Source organism: Amborella trichopoda, chromosome 7 (assembly GCF_054954075.1).
Source record: "Amborella trichopoda isolate Santa Cruz 75 chromosome 7, AtrichopodaSantaCruz75HAP2 v2.0, whole genome shotgun sequence".
Classification (NCBI taxonomy): Eukaryota; Viridiplantae; Streptophyta; class Magnoliopsida; order Amborellales; family Amborellaceae; genus Amborella; species Amborella trichopoda.
This window is the reverse complement of record NC_142342.1, coordinates 44,014,495-44,036,257: the sequence shown is the minus strand read 5'-3', so window position 1 is coordinate 44,036,257 and position 21,763 is coordinate 44,014,495. Positions and strand designations below refer to the sequence as shown.

The 21,763-nt window shown below is 37.4% G+C and overlaps 1 protein-coding gene across 1 annotated transcript; it reads left to right on the top strand.

Annotated features, from left to right (window-relative positions):
* Positions 1 to 3,332: 3,332 nt before the first annotated feature.
* On the top strand, positions 3,333 to 20,980 carry LOC18423148 (trafficking protein particle complex subunit-like protein). Its single transcript, XM_011627277.3, has 12 exons — positions 3,333 to 4,246; positions 4,937 to 5,021; positions 5,239 to 5,369; positions 5,642 to 5,744; positions 5,991 to 6,005; positions 6,682 to 6,824; positions 6,995 to 7,190; positions 7,913 to 7,987; positions 9,591 to 9,707; positions 12,019 to 12,063; positions 12,154 to 12,252; positions 20,841 to 20,980. The coding sequence occupies exons 1-12, from the start codon at positions 3,957 to 3,959 to the stop codon at positions 20,859 to 20,861; spliced, it is 1,320 nt and encodes a 439-aa protein (XP_011625579.1). The 5' UTR covers positions 3,333 to 3,956; the 3' UTR covers positions 20,862 to 20,980.
* The last annotated feature ends 783 nt before the right edge of the window (positions 20,981 to 21,763 follow it).

The following is a 21,763-nucleotide window of genomic DNA, read 5'->3' as shown; positions in this document are numbered from 1 at the left end:
GACGTCTTGACTTGACATGGGTCCCGGTATGGGTCCAAGAATCAAGAATTGGATCCGGCGGGTCGGGTCCTGGTCTAGGTCCAAGTGGGTCAGCATTTGGGCCCATGTAGACCTGATCCGGACCTCATCCAAATAATGTTATTATAATTGATATTTAATATTTTATTAATATTTCAGTAAATATAACTATATATTTTAGTTATTGCAACTTTATAGAAACTTTTTCCTAAGTTATAATATTTAAATAAGAAAAAGTTTATGGGTGTGGTTTGCATAAGATTGCAACATTAAACAATCCAAAATCCAATTAAAGTGTACCTCTAAATTTTATCAATAAACAATTCTTAAGATGACTAAAGAATCCATTTTTTTTTCTAATTATAAAATTTTAAATTATGAAAGTGGTTCAAATCAAGTAAATCTATAAATACATGAAAATTTTAAAAATGGATGGACCAGATAATGTGTTGCAAGATATACTATTTTGTGGATTCATATCTTTTTTTTTTTTGTTTCATATTCATACATTTTAATGTTGAGATGATCAATTAGAGGGTTTTTCAACATCCAATGAGGTAAGGTTGTGTTATTTAACTTTTTTATAAAGTTTATGTAAGGTGTCAACCTTATATTATAGGAGTAAGATGTACCTAAAAATCCCACTAAAGAAGGTTGTTCTTATGTTGGAAATCTTTAAATCGACCATCTCGACCTAGAGATTCATAGGCATGAAAAAAAAGGGAATTTTTAGTCCTAAAAATAGTACAATAGTTTATCTTTTAACATATTATTTGTACTTTCTATTTTCAATATTTTTAAGTGTTTATAGATCTGGTTGATCGTCACCATTTTTGAAATTTTAAATTTCATAATTAGGGCAACAATAGATTTTCATATCATCGCAAGGCTTTATACATTGAAATTGCATTTTCAGCATACTTTTGAGGTGTATCTTACTTTAATAATATAACGTCAATACCTTATACAAACTTCACCTTTTAAATAATACATAACATTTAAATATATATATTTTTATTTTTGGATTGGGTCCAATCGGCTCCGGTCGGGTTTGGATCTGGGCCCCATAAATTTTTTCAGGTTGAGCCAGACCCGATCCGTCCTCTTGTCACCCCCTAAGATCTTCTCTCTCAAATTCAACGTGCAAAACAAGAAAAATCAGTACGCCAAATTTTCCTGCTCATATTTTCGTATTGCTATTGTTTGTTTATTTCTCCTTAGAGTTCATTCAACCACGGCTCATTATTGTTACAGCACAATGGTCAGGATCCTTAATTAAATGGAAAAATGATCAAACTACACTTTGAAATTTGAATTACTTAAACTTTGGAAAATCGTTGAACATAATTCCACATAATCGTCAAATCAACCATTAAAAACGCATAAAAAAATGTCATTTTCTTTTTTTTAAATTTATTTCTTTTTTAATTCTTGTTCATCATATTGGACATTCTCAATCACTAAATTTTTGGATTTAAATCCATCTCTGAGATGGATTTTGGAGGGATAACTCATATAAATAGGGTTGGAGGCTCATCAAAACCTTATCATTGTAATATCTGATTTACTCTTGAGTTGCAGTAAAAATTAGTACTGAATGTAACATTTAAAATAAGGAAGTTTATACAACGAGACTGTTTACTTTTGATACAAGATAGTGACAATCATAATTGACCTTTGAATATGAAATCGGGTGGTCAAGGATGTGTCATTGGGCACATAATCCAAAAGATAATTTCTTGGATGTTGTGACATACTTCAATCTATTGGATTTAATATTCAATGGCTAAAAATAATTGTGACCTCTTTATACAAAGTAAATGGTTTCGTAGTATACAATTCCTTAAAATATGAACTTTGTTTGATGCTCTTAGTCCCGAATTGCATTTAAGACATAAATAGTCTTTTTTTTTTCTTTTTCTTTTTTTTAAATAGTAACTTGGGTCTTTTTAATTGATATGATCAACCAAATTAAATAGAAAATATAGATACAAGCTAGAAGAAGAAGTAGGTCCTGCTAGCTCTCATGGCATTCTCGAAGACAAATATCTCAGGAACACTTAGTAACAATATTTATCGTAAGAAACTAATTTCAACACATTCCAAAAAGGGCTTGGATGAAAAATAGAAAGGAAAAAAATGAATGTACCCCAAGTAAATGTTAACGTTTTTATATTTTAAAGGGGTTCACAATCACTTTAGGCATGGGATGTAAAATCCAATAGATGAAAGGGTGTCATGACATTTAAGAAATTTTGTTCTGGACTTTGTGCTTAAACAATGGTACATCTTTAGCCGCCCGATTTCAAATTTAACGGTTAATGATGACTGTGTCCTCCTTATATCAAAAGTAAATGATCTGATTACATACGTTTCAACTTAAAGAGTGGGGTTTATATAAGGTTGTGTCCTTATATCACATAGATAAGTCACACCTATTGGCGAAGAGATGTCGTTCCAAGGTTGGAACCGTTATAACGAATTAAAAATTTAATTTGACCCTTAGTTATAAAATATAAAATTTCAAAAAAAATCCAAAACACTTTAAAATAGAAGGTCTAGATAACTTATCATAAGATGCACTAATTTTAGGGCTTAAAATTCTTGTTTTTCTTCGTATGTATATATCTCAAGGCCCGAGATGATCCATTGAAGGGTTTTCCGACTCTAAAACACTCTAGTTGTAGGATTTTTAAGGTGTGCAATAGTAAAAAATTACGACCCTATGTTAACTTTTCTTTTTTGAATACCCCAAAAGAAAGGGATATTTAATTTCAAGAATCTTGGTACATTATCATCATCGTGAATTGGAATAATTGAAGAAGTGTAAATAATTGAAAACACATTGTCATATGAAGGGAGATATACATACCCCAATTTCAAGTTTCTAAACATCTTATACCTAAACTTTTTGTATCTCTACTTTTAAACCTTGATACTATTTTTTTTTTTAATATTTAACCCCTTAAATAAAAAAATAACAAAGTGCCTTTATTTTTTCTAATCCCCTTTATTTGAAGTCCCGTTACTCTTTTTCTACTAACACTTTCTCTCTCCCAAAGTATAAACTATTATCTCTTTCACTCTCTCTCATTCTCACTCTTTTTCTTATTCGCGATAATGCGGTCCGGCACCTAGACCGCATTGAGTTCCAATATGGTGGCTTGTAATGCCGTCCAACTAGTAGGATCAAAAATTTTTGTGTGGTCTCACAATTTGTTGTGCTGGACCATAAATTTTTTTTCCTCTCATACCTCATGTACCGGACTGCATTACTGATACCCTATATACCAGACTGCGTTACTAGAGATTGAAAGAGAGAAAAAAAGGGAGGATATGGATTGTTAGGGAGTAAGAGAAAAAGAGGATATTGGTTTTTACTTCGGAAGAGAGAGTGTGGGTTGAGAGAGTCACTACTCTAAAAAGAAAATAAGAGAAAAAGTAGAGCATTTTTATTTTAAATTATTGATTTTTAGATTTGAGATATAAATATATAAAAAATTAATATTGAATTTAGGGTGAGATAAAAAAGTTTTGAGGGGTTTAGAAAGTATGTTAAATTTGGCGGTATTCCTACTCTTTAACTTTCTGGGGGCTATTTATAATTTTTCTTTCATAATAAATGGGACGGTTATTGGGTTGGGATAAAAAAAATCACGGTTAATTACCACAAAATATACAATTAAAACCTGGTTCCACTTCCTCGTTCATGTGTATTGCTCTCTCTCTCTCTCTCTCTCTCTTTCTCTCTCGTCTGGTTAGTAACCTTCTCTCTCTATTCCGGTTAGTAACCTTCTCTCTCTATTCCGGTTAGTAACCATCTCTCTCTAGTCTGGTTATTCTCTGGTTATTAAGCTTCTCTTTGTCTCTCGTTTGGTGAACAAAAGCTTCTGATCCCTTCTCGTTAGAAAGGGAGAGAAATTCTCATCTCCATCAACATGAGCTCGACTCCGGGGTCGCACTCTTTGGCCTTCAGGGTTATGAGGCTCTGCAGGCCTTCATTTCAGGTGGACCACCCCCTTAAGCTCGACCCTCTCAGTGATCTCCTTTTTGGTGAAGACCTCTTCGACAATGGCGAAGCCATCGATCAATTCTCTCGCCTCCTCTCTTTCTCTGAAGATGAGAGGAATAAGAGCAGAGATATGAGTTACTGGAGGAGATTTGTGCTCGAAAACCCTTCTGATGCCATGGGTCTCTCAGGCCTCTTGGTTGTTCCGCAGTCTTTCGGGTTAGCTTCTTCTCCTGTATTGTGTGCAATTTCATTTACCGAACCTTAAAGATTGGATCTTTGATGGGATCCGTTCCAGAGTGTTTCAAAATTTGGCTCAATTCTTGCTTCTGTCCCTCTTGGGAATTGAAATTGGTGCAAATCTCTGCAACTGTTTTCATGGTAAACCTGAATTTACCGGAACGCAGAATCAAAATTTCCCAATTTTAGAATTTCTTCTTATTCATCCAGTTTGTATGTCTCATTTATCAAATCCAAATCCAAATTTGGTTAATATGCTAAAATTCTGCCATTTTTTCTTTAACTTTTAATCCGTTTTTATCAAATTGTATTACTTGCTTTCATAATTGAATGTGAAATGAAATTTAGTTGTTTCTGCAGAGCTGATATTCCTAAACTTAGTCTTTGAATTGGATTGTTTTCACTGGGTCTAGCATAGTTCAGAGTCTTCAGACTTACTTTTCGAAATTCAAAAACAATTAAAATCATTTCAATATGGTTCTCCATTCGCTGGCTGAAAAACTGAGATGGTTATGTTTGGCTGCCCTTCCTCCATTAAAAGAAAAGTTGGGTTTTACTCCTCAGCTGAGAATTGTTCCTTAACCAAAATTCAGGACTTTCTTTGATACGTTTGATGGGATCAGAAAGGCTGGTTGAGAAGGGATTATATCATTGCTTTTATGCTTGCAGTGCAATTTACCTTGGTGAGACATTCTGCAGCTACATTAGTATTAATAACAGTTCTAATTTCGAAGTGAGGGATGTCACAATCAAGGTATTTGATGTTCTTTTTAATTGTTATGATCTCTTTTATGGGGCCTTTGTACATATTTGGGTTATGGAATGGGACATTATAATATATTTAATTTGTCTAATATATAACTTTGGCCATGTAATTAATTAATCTGTCTGGTCTTAAGCTATAATAGCTTTTGTAGGCAAAACATTGGAATCCCAAATATAATGGAAATGGTTGTGGTGTATGAATGTAGGCAGAAATTCAAACAGAAAGGCAACGGTTATTGCTTTTGGATACTTCAAAATCACCAGTAGAGTCCATAAGATCCGGTGGGCGCTATGATTTCATTGTAGAACATGATGTGAAGGAACTGGGACCTCATACGTAAGTTGATTCTAGCCATAGAACCCATTAATATATTGATGGGAAGTAGAATCACACTCTCGTGATATTTCCATACAGTACTTTTACATGTCATAGAAATATCAATTTTGACTTCTTCAAATACATGATGTGCTATCAATGTAAATCTAGTTGTAGAATACACATAGCATCACAGTTTGTGTTCTGTTATTGATTGCTTGGATTCATTTTCTGCAATTTTCAGTCATAGATATGAAAAATCTAATTATCATTTCGACATATGTACATTCAAGGCTGGTCTGCACTGCTTTGTACCATGATGGAGATGGGGAGCGTAAATATCTTCCTCAATATTTCAAGTTTGCAGTTGCAAATCCCCTTTCAGTTAGGACAAAGGTATGAAGGATTTGTAGTTTTGTGCAGATAATCTCAAATACCATGCATTTGCTGTAGTAACTTTCAGTTTATAAAAAAACATGAAAGTACAGCTTAAAATTCCAACAACATATAAAGATACATGTAATCAATTAAGACGGAAAGAGGAGAGTGTTGATTTCAAAAGTTTTCCTGATGCTTATCTTTTTAACTTAACCCTCCCTATCAAAATTTCTCATTTATTTTTTTTTCAATTTTCTTGTGCAGGTTCGCTCTGTTAAGGTAGGTTTCCTCTTCAGAAGTTGGTGAGTGTAATTGATTTTCTTTAATTTTAAACTTCGAATTCCAAATCCCCTTCTTCTTTTTTTTGGGTTTTTTTTTTGGGGTGGGGGGGGGGGGGGGGATTTCGCTATTTGGTAGATTAATTTGTCCTGGATTCCATGAGATTTCTTCTGAAAAGTTGCTTCCAAAACTTTTATGCCTGAATGTGGATATATTACAGAGTTCCTGAAATTTGAGCTACCATTTGGTAATACCTTTTGAATGTTGGTTATGTTTTAAATATGTTAAAAACAAAAAAAAAACTTTGATATTCCATTCAAAAGGCTTACAACTTGCATATGGTGACTGACGACTACAGTGCCTTCTGCTTGTTTTCCTTTTCGTTGTTTTCTTCATGAATATAATTAACTGGCTTTTTTTTAACTTATATGAATATGCCTTCGTCTTGTGAATGGACATAGCTATGCTGGTTTCTTTTTAATGGACATAGCTATGCTGGTTTCTTTTTAATGGACATAGTTATGCTGTTTTCTCTTGATTTTGGTGTATTGGAGGCATAATTTTTTGACATTGATATACAATTTTTCTTCAGTGCACTTGGGTTTTCGATACCTCTTTGTTTTGCTGTTGATAACTTCTTCTCCCTTACTGATGCACAGAGCATTGAATTAACCAGGAAAATACGTTCTTGGAAGCTTGCATTGAAAACCATACAAAGTCAAACCTTTATATGGATCAAGTTGAGTTTGAGCCTGCCCAGCATTGGACTGCAACAATCTTGAAAGCTGACACACATAGTTCAGAAGCTATTCAGCCTAGGTATGGAAATGCACAAAAATGCAATGTTTACTACTTTGCTCTTATTTCCTCGTCCTCGGCTTATTTCCTATTGTTTGTTTTCTTTAGTTGCGGTCTCCAATTGTTTGTAGCTGTATGATACAGACTGATCTTTTTTTATTGGTTTGCTTGATTTCTATTCATATTGACAGAGAGGTATTTAAACCTCCTGTTCTCATTAGAGCAGGAGGAGGAATTCGTAATTATCTTTATCAGTTGACATTATCATCCCCTGAATCAGCACAAATGAAGGTTGAAGGAAGCAATATCTTTGGTAAACTTCAGATAACCTGGCGTACTAATTTGGGAGAACCTGGGCGCCTTCAGACACAACAAATTCTTGGTAGTGTAAGTATCTCTTAAAAAAAGTCTCATGAGCATTTGTTGCTCATTTGTTTTGACATGGAATTTTTGTTGCCCATTAAAATAGCCATTTCATAAAAATGGACTGGACCAGCCAATTTGATCTGGTTTTCGTTATCTGTGACTCTGCCTATTCCAGCTGGGTCATTACAAGATTCAGCTTGTTTATATGTCCATTTTAACTTTTATGTCTCCTTTTTGTTTACCATATGCAATCTTGGTATATGCATCATTGTGAAATCCAATAAAAAGGTCACCTATGAAAATAACTTAAAATTGCCACTGTTCATGACTCAAAGACATGAGGTGCATAGGTAGCCTGGCCCAAACTTCACCTTCTAAGTGACCTGCACTTGCCGTTTCTGAGGCATTTCATCCAGGCCATTTCATCTAACACCTGCTCTGCTGCCTCAAAAGATTTAACTCCATGCTTTTCATTGCTCCATCATACTTTAACCCACGTAAAATTAAGCTTCATTCTAATATTTGGCTTTTCCACACCGCCATCAGTTGAAAATCGTACTTCATAATTTTGTAGAATTATATGGTAGAACATTGTTATCTTTTGGGTTTCTCTATTGTTCTTCTATTCTGAAATCATTGTACTGCTGCTCTATAGGACTATGGCAATTCTTTTTAAAATATCATGACTGTTTCCATTGCGGAAATTTTTTCTTGTTACCTAAGCATATGCAATTCTCTTGCAGCCCATTTCACATAAAGAGATCGAATTACAGATTGGAGAGCTTCCTTCCATTATCATATTAGATAAACCTTTTCTGGTGAGAATATCCTTATTCCAATACCTAATTTTCATCTTTTGCCATTTGGACCTATCTGACCATTTTTTCTGTTAAAATATTCTATGTTTCTACACTGTTGAGGTTCTGGGTTAATTCAATTGTTTCTGTATTTTGTTATGTAATTTGTACCTATCTGACCATTTTTTCTGCAATCATTTCACTTCCCTGTAGTTCCACATACCATAATCATCATCTAAGCCTTATCCCAACTATTTGGGGTCGGTTAGTTCCACATGTCTAATTATAAAAACTTTAATTTTTGAATTTTATGAGCATTAACTATCATTTTAACTCTTGTTTTGCATCCAATTCTTATTTCCTTGAATGAAATGAAGTCTGTGTGCGTATCACATTGATACATGCTGCTTCCTATTTGTCAATTTTACTGAAATAAATATTGAAAAGATAATTGTTTAGATATTGCTGATCTTTCTCTAACTGTTCTTGTTGAAATTGACTTGCATTTATGGTTACGATCCCCAGCCGTAGGGGTTCATTGCACAGAATCTTGTAAAAGATGGAGCTGGGAAATCTTTTTGTTCATATAGTCCAAGCGGCATAGAGAGGACGAAAATGTGTTTCTTTTTAATCTGGATTAGCTAGACGAGTGATGACTGTATCTCTGTGGTGTCTATATGCGAACCAAGATTCTAGAAAGTGTATAATGGCCTACAAGAGCTAGATGAGAATGTATACTTTAGCAATTTTGTCCTAAGGCATGGTCAGAAGGAAAAAAAGAAATAATTGAGAAATTTAGATTATATGTGTAATTTTTGGAAACAAGCTTATAGTAGTGAATAAATAAAATAGCGCACATAAATTATATATATGCAAGGTGTTCCGAGTTCTTTTGTTTATTGCATGGGGATCCATGTGTATGAATATTTGACATGACACCTATAACTGTGTTCAAGCAATATGCTGACTATTACAGTTCACAATTGAAGAAAGAAAGGAGATTTTTTTTTTTGGTGAAAAAGAAATCGAATTAGTGATGGTTAAACTCCTCTCTTTGAACGTAACCATCCAAAAATATCCACTTTGGAAATTTTGTGATTTGGCAAAAATCTTGTTTCTGGTTTATTTTTTCCCAACCAATAAAAGATACCAAGAAATTGATTCTCCCAGACTTGCTCTATGTTCTGTGCTATTCAATTAGTTGCTTGTATAATGGTGCTGTCGTCTTCTAGAGCATGTTTCCCATCTAACTCCTGCGCCTATGCATTCTTCTTGGTTATTTGTGAATGTCATTTCATTATATGCACTTTGTGACTAATATGGTATTTTATTATATGAATTCTAACTAATATGGTTGTCTTTCTTTTGTCGCTCCTCACACATGCTTTTTAACTTCCCATTTATGGAAAGAAAATATATAATTCTATGTATGCTCATGTTTCTGTTGGATACATTAGCATCTGCTATTATTTGTGAAAGACCTTGGGGGTGCAAATCAAATATTGATGGATTATTGTAATTTCAGGCCTTGAGTTTAATGTACTCTTTTGGCTGTTTATTTTTTCTGCCTGTAAACAGATCTGCAAGCGTTTCCCTTTAATATGCAGTTTTCATGCTTTTCCAGGTACACTTGATTCTTACAAACCACACAGAAAGGAGAATTGGGCCATTTGAAGTATCTCTCTCCGGAGATGAGTCTCCTGAGAGTAATGTTGTCTACGTTAATGGTCTTTGGAAATTGGTATGACCTTTTTTTATTCTAGGATTTTCGCTTGTATATTTGCATTAATGACATCTTATGTGGTGGTGTACCATCAATAATTGTTCTACTATTTACAATTTTCTCTTTTGCTTAGCTGTTAAATCCAGAAAATTGTGGCTATGACTATTAGTTGCTTATTCCTTTTTTATGTGGTTATTTTTTTCCTTAGGAGCATTATCTAAAATAAAATATTTGTGTTTCATATCTGTTTTTCATGATGGGAGATTTCAAGAATTGGGCTAATTTGGCCGAGGCTATCTGTTCTCTACCCATTCTCTAGTAAAGATTATGAGAAACCTTTAGCAATATTAATTACAAGTGATTAAGTTTAAATGTCAGGATACTTAAAACTTTGGCCTATATCATGTTTTTTTATAGCATTTGAGCTGTGCCATATTGATGGTCTACCCTATTAAGGAAGATCTTGAATTGAAAGAGAAAGACCACAAACTTCCTTTCTAAATATTATTTCCCTCTATATTTAATTGGTAAAAGGAGTTCGGAAATCCATTACCTTTTTTAAGCCACATTTATTTGAATCAGGACAACCATGGCTAACATGCTGTTTGTAGAAATGACTTTGTGTTTTCTCTTTGTACACGTCGTTTTAAAATGTAACATGTTAGTGTGATCATGATGTGGCATCATCTTGGAGATGTTCCTTGAGCAGCTGGATCGCAACTTTCAGATGTTGTGACAAAGACTAGGATAGTTCTTGTTATTTACGTTGGTCTTATAATAGTAAAGGCATGCAGTTGTTATAGAATTTATAGCAATAAAAACCTAAAGCAACTAGAGTTTAGCTTTTCAAAGGTGACAAAATGAAATTCGCGGTTGACACCATTTCTGTGAGTTAGCTATGTATGAATGTTACTCTCAAGAAGGAAAAACGAGGATGATGCTTTTTATATTGGGTTATGTTAGGGTACTTGTACATGTGAGTATTTCCTTGATATATTCAACATTTTTAGACATTTAATACCTTTACCCGCTAATGTAGCGACTTTTTGTCTAGGGGTATATTAGGTAATTATTCAAAGGTAACGTAGAAATTCATGATAGAGAGAAGAGCATTTATTAACTATAATAGAGAATGACATTATCCACATGAGGGGTGACATCACCCACATAGAGCATTAATTGCCACCTACAAAGCAAGGGTAATTAGTATCTAAAATATTGAGTACATTAAAGACATACTCACATGTATGAGTACCCTAACATAACCTTTTTATATTTAGTAAAGGTATATCTAGTGTTGCTATTGAAGCTAGCTATTTGTAATTGTACTTTCCCATATTAGGGGCTAGGGACCATCCTTAGGTGTCACTTGAGGCTTGCCTTTTAAGCCTGCCAATTGTCCAGAAGAGTCATATGCCGAGCAGAAAGCAATTGCTGTAACTGTTCAGTGGCCCCTAGGATTGTGACCTGATTTCTATATGGGAGACAAACTCATCCTTCTGGCCACTGAGGATTGTGATAGCTGTATAGCCAATATGTGGCTAACAATGTTGTATTCTAAAAGTATAACGAGAATTAGAAACAATCATCAAGACAAGCAACCATTATGGCTGTATTTCAAAGATACTAACAAATTATTATGGTGTACCATTCTGTGCGGGATAGGGGTTTGAGAAACTTAGGATAGATGTTTTATTTTATTTTCATGATTGTAAATGTTGTTCCCTTCGTGATGGAGATCAGAGCACAACAAGTAGCCACGGGTATCTTCTTTTGGAGCGACAGAGTCCTAATTTTCGCTCATATTTGGAGGATGAAAACCGTAGGAGGGCTTCCAAGAAGAACAAGAAGAGCAACAAATAGTTTGGGTGTTTCTTTTTAGTTTTTTGAGGCTATTTCAGATGTTTTTATTTATTTATTTCATTGCTGAAAAAGTTAGAGACTTTTTCAATATTTTAATTAAAGTTAGAGAATTTAGTTTCAAGTTATACTTAAGTTAGGACCTTTTGGTTAAAAGTTAATTGTATGAACAATATTATCCAAAACAATAATTTTTCAATATAAATAAAGGTATGGATGGGCTGGAGAGTCATTCATGTATTCCTCTTTAAGAAAAGAAAGACTTTGTCTTGTAAAAGAAGCCTAAGGCTTGATGCCTAGGTGGGAGAACCTTAGGGTTTCTCCAAAGTTGCTTGTGTCAAGTTGCTTTTTGCTGATGTTTTCTAAGTTTTTTCAAGTTCACCTACATCGCTTCGCTAATGAATGCTCATTGCATATCCTACTTTTCTCATTTCTTTATGGGGTTTCTCACATAGTGATAATTTGGCAGGCTTTACCCCAACTAGAGGCATTAAGCTCTATGAATTTCAACCTGGTGAGAAATTTACAATCTTGTATTTAACTTCTGATTGCAGAGAAAAAGTATTCATATGTACCTCTTCTGTTTCTTATTTCTTTTAAGCAGAGTCTAATTGCTACAAGATTGGGGGTTCAGAAGATATCTGGTATCACCGTGCTTGATGCAAGAGAAAAGAAGATCTATGACTCTTTACCAACTTCCGAGGTTTGTCTTCTTTGTGCCACCGTTAAAATATAGATTTATCACAAAATAATGTAACACTTGCCATGAACCTTGAATGGGAACTCTCACAGCGATTTCACTAACCAAATTGCTTCCAAGGATGCCGCATGCATTGCCATGTATTCAGCCTCCATAGTGGACTGTGCTGTCACGCACTGTGTCTTACTGCACAAAGAGATAACCCCACTGGCTAAGGTGAACAACCAATCTGAGGTAGACAAGCATTTGTCCTTGTCTTCTCCCCACTCCACATCACAATACCCTTCCAAATATAAGCGTCGAATCCTGTAACCACAGTCCATGCCAAAGGGTACCTCAAGATACATCATGATGAGTTTCATGACATCCCAATGCTGCATTCCCAGATTACCCTGAATCCGGCTGGTCACACTAACTGCAAAGCCAATATCTGGTATAGTACAAGTCATAACATGCATCAAAGAACCTATGGCACTGGCATATGGAGTATGCCCCATCTGGCACTTGTGTCCCTCATCCTGAGGGTTCATATCCTATCACAGCTTAAGTTTTTCATACATAGGTATGCTAAGAGTCTTCTAGTCATATACCTTATGTTGTTTTAGCGCTTTCTCAATGTCATGGAACTGAAGTAGCCATAATAACTTGCCTGCCTTATCTCGTACTATCTTGATTCCCGAGACATACTCCTCCCAAGTTCTTAACATCAATTGTGGAGCTCACCAGTTTTTGACATGACCCAAAAACTTCAAATCATTTTTGGCTAGTAGCATATCATCCACATAAATGGTAAGCAACAAGATTGAACCCCCACTTATTTTCTTGAATAAACACCAATGAGCATCACGCTGATGAAAACCACATGCGAAGTTCTGTACTGAATTTTTTATACCATTTTCAGGGTTCTTGCTTTAATCCGCATACAAAGAATTGCTCATCTTGTGCACCTTCTGTTCTTTTTGCCTTCCTTGATGAATCCTTCTGGTTGCTTCAGATAACACTTCTTCATCAAGATGTTAAAAAATTGTTGCCTTAACATCTAACTGATGTGTCCAAGTCAAGACACGCTACAATGGCAACAAAAATACGGATGGTTTTAGTACTTATTACTAGCGAGAAGGGTATTAGAAAAATTGATGCCATGCTTTTGAGAAATCCGTCTTCTACAAGTTTGGCCTTGTAGTTGTCCACACTACCATCTGGGTTCGACTTCCGTTTCTCCTCTTGTTTCCCACTGGTTTCACTCCCATTAGTGCATCCACATGTTTCCCACTGGTTTCACTCCTATTGGTGCATCCACCAATTCCCAAGTTCCATTTGGCATAATTGATTCCATCTGATCTTGTAATGCTTCCATCTTCTGGTCACTGTCAGAGACTCCATAGCACAGTGTATGTCAATGGATCATTTTGGAACTCAGCAAGAAAGGTGAAGAAATCTGGGGTGAAAATAGTCAAGAACTCCTCCTTTAACTGTAGAGGTTAATCAGAAGGTCCAGTGGGCAAAAGAGAATGAATGGGTTTGAATTCTAGAACCCTGAGGTATTGGGAATTTGCTCTTTTGAGCGGACCAACAAACTCATTTTCAAGGAAGTGAGCAAACTAATAATCAGCCTATTAGTCTCTAAATCAAGCAATCTAGGACCCTCAGTTCCTTACTCATACCCAATGAAAACACGGGCGATTTTTTGGTCTAGCTTGGATCTGAGATGGAATGAAAACATGTGCAACACAGCCCAAACTTTGAAGTCACTGAGATTAGAAGCCCTACCTGTCCATCTTTCACAGGGAAACATAAACAAAGATTTAGCAGTGATATCGTTTAGCACGTAGTTGGTAGCCAATAAGGGCTTCATCCCAAAGGCTGTAATCAAGACCAGGAGAAATAATCATTTATTGGGCAATTTCTGCAAGGGTTCAGTTTTTTCATTCAGCAAGGCCATTTTGTTGGGACGTGTGAGGAGTTGAGGTTTAGTGAATAATGCATGTGCAGTAGACTTATATTCTCCTCCCCTGCTGCTCCTTTAACACTTTGAATCTTCTACCCAACACGTTTTCACCTTCCAATTTATATTCAACTAATTTCAAAAAGCGCCCGACTCCAATTTTAACAAAGACACATAACAATATCTTGAATAGTAATCAATAAAAATGATGTAATACTCACTATACCCACATGAACTTCGAAGTTTCTTGCAAATATCAGTATGAACCACTTCCAATAGCTCAGATGCACACATGCCTTTCTTAAAAGAAGTTTCTTGATGACGTTTTTGCCATGCAAGTTTTATAAGAAAGGTGCCTTCCTTAAAGGAGTTTCTCGAAAGCTCTCTCGAGATGCAAGTTTCCTTCAAATATCAGTATTACATTACAGCCTTTGGTGAGTTATCTAACTCACAAACCTTAAAAAAATCTTTTTGTGCTAGGTGCCTTAGTGTCATAATATATGTGGTCTAACCTTTTGTACCATTGAAATGCCGAATCTATCAAAGACACATTATAACCACCAGATCTCATTCAATTTATACAATTTTTTCAACTGTTTCCATAACTGATGAACTTGTCATTTTTTAACGTAGTTTCCAAAACCTGATTTCTCTAAGATGGTCACTGAAGTTAGGAACCTATGTATACGGGAAGCATATCTTTTAACAACAAAGAGTAACCAGAGGAGGGAGAAGGTTACCCACACCAGCCACTGGAAAATGCAGTCAGAGCTTCTGCAACCACATTTACCTCCTCGATAATGTGAATCATTTCCTTCTTCTTGGTCCTGCAATCTCGTTTGAAATTTCCAGGTTCCCACACTGGAAACACCCGACGTTCTTCTTGAAGTCAGGATTCTTGCCCCTGAACAGAGCCGACTGAGAGGATTGAATCCTCCGTTGATCTTTCTTATCTTCCACAGCTATATACAGCTGTGGTTGACCCTGTTGTTGGGCTTTCCTTGCCTTTTCTTCAATTACGAGTAATGTGCAGAGCTCCCCAACAGTTTTTGGCCAGGGAGGGTGTCGAAGTTTTGCTGAACCTCCCCCTACAAAGGAGGTAAGGCATTAATAATGGCTGTGATCTGTTGCCTTTGGGACAAGAGTTCCCTACTGGTTTCAGGTTGGCCTCCATAGTATGCATAACCTCAAAGCTCTCCAATATAGGCTTCAAATCATTCATCATGTAGGAGGTGAATTCTCTCCTTGCCATGTTGTTACTTATTAGACATTATTAATGTTAAGAAATGCTGGTCCTAGGAAAAGAGAGAACAGGAGACTCCTGAAAATTGCAGTTGCATGGTGGCAGTGATCACTTATACATCAATCATGATCATCATCCGAGCTTTATCCCAACTAATGGGTCGGCAGATCACAAATTACGTAGACTTAAAAAGAGCAAGTAGTAGGGCCAAACGGACATAGTTGGAACTTGGAAGTTGTGTGACAAGATATGGGGAGTTATGGCCTCACTAAGGGTATGGTCCTTGATAGAATAGAATGGCGGACCAGGATTTATATAGCCGACCCCAAATTGTTGAGAAAAGGCTCTGATGATGATGAGATTGCAAATTATGTCGATACCTTACAAATTATAAATCATTTTAGATGAAATTTAATGTACATCAAGTTTTCTCACATTCCTTGATGTGTTTGAAATTTCATAGTAATCCTACTTACCATTGTCAAGAACTAGGTCGTACAACTTACAAGAGAAGTTTCAAATTTTCTGCCGCCTATAGAACAGCAACACAGAGAATAAGTTTAATTTAGAGAGAGAAATTGGCACTTTATGTTGTTGGACAGCCCGGGATTCTTCTAGGTTCTCAGGCCCATGCAGAAGGAGGTTCAAGACAGAGCCTAGGTAGTAAGGTCAATACTCCTCCTCTATCCGGTGGTTAACTGAGTATAGTACACAACAATTCCCATAGCGGACCCCGAGATACAACTTTCCTTGACCTGAGCCCTTCAGCTAAGAAATTGAGTTTACCATATCACTATATAACTTCTAAGAGATCTTCTGTCCTTCTCTGTTGGTCATGGAGGCAAAAGACTCATGGTCATCCTTGCTCCTTCCAAATGACATGTGGTCTTTTCTTGCTTCGTGCAAGTAATGTGTAGCCATCATATCTTGCCTCTTGTCATACTAGTTATCATCGACTTTCCTTCAGAATGGGATTACCAATTTTGGACCCTTTATCAGAGTTTTTTCTCTTTACAAGGGCTAAAGTTCAACGCACTCAAGTACTTGGCTTGAGAATAGAGCCTTCTGCTGTGGGAGCTTCCATTGTGGGAAAACTTCCGTGGGAGCACCGCTTATGTGAGAGCGCTTCACTTCTTTTTGGCAAAGTGCACATTAGTGAAGTACATCGTCTCCCTCTAAGGTGGTGGTTGATCTGAAATTTTCCACAATTACTTGTGAGACCAAGCCAACTTTTGGATGAAACAATGGCTTGGATGGGATTTGGGACCTGTTGGAGAAACTGGATGAGGGGCTGTTACACCCATCCCTTCTTCTCCGTGCTCATTAATGGCACACCAAGTGGTTTCTTCCCTTTCTCAAGGGGTCTTAGGCAAGGGGACCCCTTGCCCCCTTTCCTCTTTGCAATTTCAGCTGAGGTCTTCAGCTGCTCTATCTCACACATGTACCAGTCCCACCTTCTTTCAGGCTTCAAGAGTAGTCCTAGAGGCCCCATGGTTACTCATCTACAGTATGCAGATGATACGCGGGTGTCCATCGATGCTGTGCCTCTCAAAATTGAGCACTCATGACGCTTCCTAAAGTGTTTTGAATACACAACTGGCTTCAAGGTCAATATGGGGAAGTCTACCATGATTGGGGTCACTCGTTCCCCCTCTGAAACCAGAGAACTCATCCCCCTTTGGCAGTGCAAAGTCGAAGACCTAGTTACTACCTACATAGGGATGCCCTTGGGTATTGGGAAACCCAAAAAGAGACAGTGGTCTCATGTTATAGATAGAGTAGACCCACGTCTGGCTGGCTGGAAAGGCAGATTCCTATCATTCGCAGGCAGGACTATACTGATAAAGGCTATTTTGTCCAACACTCCGGTCTACCTATGTCTCTGTTCCACATGCCGACGGCAGTAGCCTATCGCCTCGAACAGCTTATGAGAAATTTCCTCTGCTCAGGCAGCTCTGACTCTACTAAGTTTCACCTTGTCTTTTGGTAAAAAGTCTGCCAAACCAAACATTTGGGAGGACTATGGATTAGATATTTGAGAAAACAGAATATTGCTCTGCTCGGCAAATGGTGGTGGCGTCTAGTGAACGATAACAATCTTCTTTGGACTAATGTGATTTGTTCTAAATACCGCATCCCACAAAATGTTTGGCTGCCCGAGGGTAGAAGACCCACCAGAACCTTCGGGGGCTTGGAAATCTTTCTCTACGGTCTTGATGCTTTTTGGAAGAATATTCGGTTTCACCCGGGGAGTGGTCACAAAATTAGTTTCTGGTCTGATATTTGGCTAGGTCACACGCCCATGAGGGATAGGTTCCCCTTATTATTCTCTCAGGCCTCCTATCCATCCTCCTCCATAGCTGAAGAGCTCCCAGCCTTAGGCGGCCCAAGGGTTTGGAACCCTCTTTTTAGACGGTCCCTTTTGGACCCCGAATTCCTAGAATTCACCTCGTTGGCATCCTTACTTCACTCCACTTTCTTGACCCATTCTGGGGCTGATAGAATCATCTGGACTCCCTTGCCTTCAGGACTATTCTCCGTCCCTTCTTTTTACAAGATTTTGCTGCTGCCACCCTCTACGTCTCCTTCCCCTTCTTCAGTCGTCCTCAAGGCATGGTCCTCCATTGCCCCACCGAAGGTGCAGGCGTTTAACTGGTTGCAGGCTTGGAAAGAGCCCTCACGGTAGATCACCTGCAACGGAAAGGTATCCCAATCCCAAACATGTGTGCAATGTGCTGCTGCGAGGAACAGACCAACCCCCACTTCTTCATACACTGCACTCTCGCCCATAGCCTCTGGAGTAAAATCCTTGGACTCTTCGGGTAACTCCAGCCTCTATTCCAGACCCCTTCTTCCTCGCCGCGGACCCTCCTTGGCCTAAGGCAGGTAGACTCTTATGGAAGGCATCCATAGTGGCAACCATATGGGTCATTTGGACCGAGAGAAACTCAAGGATCTTTAGAGTGCCAAAAGTGAGGTCACAAACCTTTTCCATAGAATCACATCCTTAGTGATTTTCTGGGCATCTAATCACAAAGCCTTCAATGGCATCTCAGCCTCGGCTTTCATTCATAGTTGGGAAAATGTCATTCATTTCCATCCGCACCGGCCTGCGAGAGCAAACAATTGGTTGCCCCCCCCGGAAAATCACATCAAGTTAAACTTTGATGGGTGTTCCCTTGGGAATCCCAGACCTTCGAGCATTGGGGGGGGTGTTCTGAGATCCTCTTGGACACATTCTAGCAACCTTCTCGACTCACATAGGTCATACTGATTCTCAGTTGGCTGAGTCTTTGGCTCTCCTGTCGGAACTCAAAGCACTCCAATCTGGCTGGGACCTTCCATTGCTAGTAGAAGGAGACGCGAAGAACATCTTAATCTGGGCGCCTGGACATGCCCCTGCTCCTTGGTACCTCGCACCCATCTTTGATGAAATCTCCCACATTTGCAGAGATCTTCCCGTCTTGTGGATGCATACCTGGAGGAATCAAACTCCCTCGCAGACCAGCTGGCTAGGGATGGGACTCTTGCACAGATGGTGGATCATAGACCTTCTGAGACGAAAATAGGGCCAGCCTTTTTGGTACCAAAGGACTGTTCCTCTGGTTTCTTTTGTATATGGCCGACTTCTTTTACTTTGCCGGCCTTCTCTGTACACTGATGTATTGGGCAACTGATATAAGCCCCTTTTTGTATAAGGCTACTCTTTTGGGTAACCTATTGTTTGCCATGCGACCGGGCTAGTGGGTCCCCTGGAACAACCTTATGTACCCCCTTTGCCTCTATATAAACGTTAACATTATAAAAAAAAAATGAAAGCTATATTTTACACAGGGAAATGGGTTTGCTCGTTATGGATTTTTCACCAGGGGCTTGTACCTATCTTGGCTTCAGCCGAAATGTCTGAGGGCTTATTCATGGCTACTCTCAAGCTGCACCTAATGGTTAAGGTCAAAAGATGATCCTACCTTGACTATAGGTGACTGCCTTCCATGTTCAAAGTCATGATGACCATTGGTTCTTTCCCCAGCCTAAGAAAGTCATTAAGGACATAATGTCCACCTTTCCAGTATTGGCTGGAAATGAGTTTTATGGAGCCACCGGGCATGTGCCTTGATTCATGTATGTCTAGTCGTGCAAGGCCCTGGCTATTTTAGTGACATATAACAACTTTTAGCTGTATAGGTATGCTCAAATAAAACAACTGCAATAAATGCTCCAAATTGTCATATGAAAGCATCAAAATAAAATTTTATACTATCAAATGTCCAATTCGCAAGTACCAAATACTGTTGTGCGCAAAGATCATTTGCAAAATGTGTTGGATGCACAACAGTCATTAGCATTGAAGCACCATAGACACAGATTGAATGCACTAAAACATCTTCTCGATTATGCACAGAGCTAATGTAGTCAGCTACCATAGAGTGTTTTGCTATCAAGTGCTTAATAGCAAAACATCTTGATCGTATAGAGAGCAGTTGTCCTAGCTCTGGTACATATATATTACATTGATTACCAGCTGATAATTGTAATCTACAAGAGAAAGTAGATATAGTAAGACAATTTACATTTGATACAAAGAGGTCACAATCACTCTTAGTCATTAGATGTGAAATTGGATGGCTTGAAATGTCTTTGAATGGGCTCAAAGTCCCAAAATAATTTTCCCAGACTTTTGATACAACCCAAGCTATGGCATTTCACATCTAATGACTAGGGTTGATTGTGAGCTTCTTGTAAATGTCAATCCTAATCCATAATCCAAAATTTTAGATGTTATGCCATATAGTATATGAAATATGGACTATATTATACAACATAAACATATGCCATATATCTCTTTTTTTTCCTTTTGTTTTTTTTGGGGGGGGGGGGGGGGAGGGTAGGGGGGAATCTTTGTTTCTTTTTTAGATTAATCAATTATATGTTTTGATATATATTTTAAAAAATAATTCATATTTTTCATATATACTATATTATCTATTAAAAATGTCATGATATATAGTTTGAGATATGTTCTGTTATTTGTCATAACATTATTATCATGATCCTGCATACACACACATGCATTTGCCCCTACAGTGCAAATTTCTCAAATCACCGATTTGGGTACTCTATGGTATAGAAGGTTTGGGAATCTTCATTTAGAAACAAGGACAAAAAAGAAAAAAAGAACAGAAAAAGGAGGAGTTTCTGGATATCATACCATGCAGTACTCCTTTCTTAACTGAAAAGCCTGGATTAATGTCAGATAGACTTGAGAGGGCCATATTGTTTTTATTAGGCTTAAGTTGGTAAGTTTATGTAGCCTTTATCTTAGTACATATTTTCTCCATCTCTATATTGCATGCTCAAATTGAGTCTTTCTGATGTAGAGTTGTAATTTTTTCTCTTATGCAGATATTTGTCAGTCCGGATTGATATCAAGCTGCCCACTTACTGGTCAAGAAATTGTGCAGTCCTACGACTTTTTAATGCATTAGGAACTTTGGATTTAGTGGGTATCTTTGTTAATGACTAGGAGCATTTCAGGGTTTCAATTTTGTTTTCTTTAGAGTTTAGAACTGCTTTGGGAGAGTCCATGCAGGTGTTCCATTTAATTTTCTCAGGAAGTTCGGCATTACTTTTATTAAAGAGTGCATCTGGGGATCCAAACATGTTTATTTTTGTCCGTACTCTCTTTGGGTGAACTATTTCGATGCCTGATCTTAATTGAATGTTTGGGAGTGTACAAAAAATAATGTCACACATCAATTACAGTGTTGGTCTATCAACAGTTCAATTATAGGGGTCGGACAACTTTCAGGATCTAGACCTGCATAAGGAGCCATAGACAAGTTTCCCTTTTTTCATGTGGATAGAGTTGCATGAATAAATCATTTTGGATAAATGGGTGGGGTTTGTGTATGACATGCACTTCAAACCCTCAACTTCGTGTGAACTGGGTCACACATTTGAGCCCCCATTTATCATGGATAGATCACCGATTCACAATCCCATCTCTCCTTCGTAATGCTGTGAAAGGGCCTTAGCCGGATTGTGGCCCTTTGGGCTGGAGCTAGTTTTGAATCGGGTTGGGTTGCATATTGAGGTTGTGGGTTAGGTCTGGTAGGGCCAAAGTATTTTCAGGTGTTAGGATTTAGGTGGGTTGGCCATGTGGCGTAAACCCAGTATAATAATTGTTAGAAGGTGCGAGTTAGTTCAAGTGGAACGTTAAAAAAGAGAAGGGGTTTGGTACAAAAAGAAATGGTCGAAAGTAATGAAAAGATATATGGGGATTTATGATCTAAATGAGGGTATGACCTTTAATATAATAGAATGAC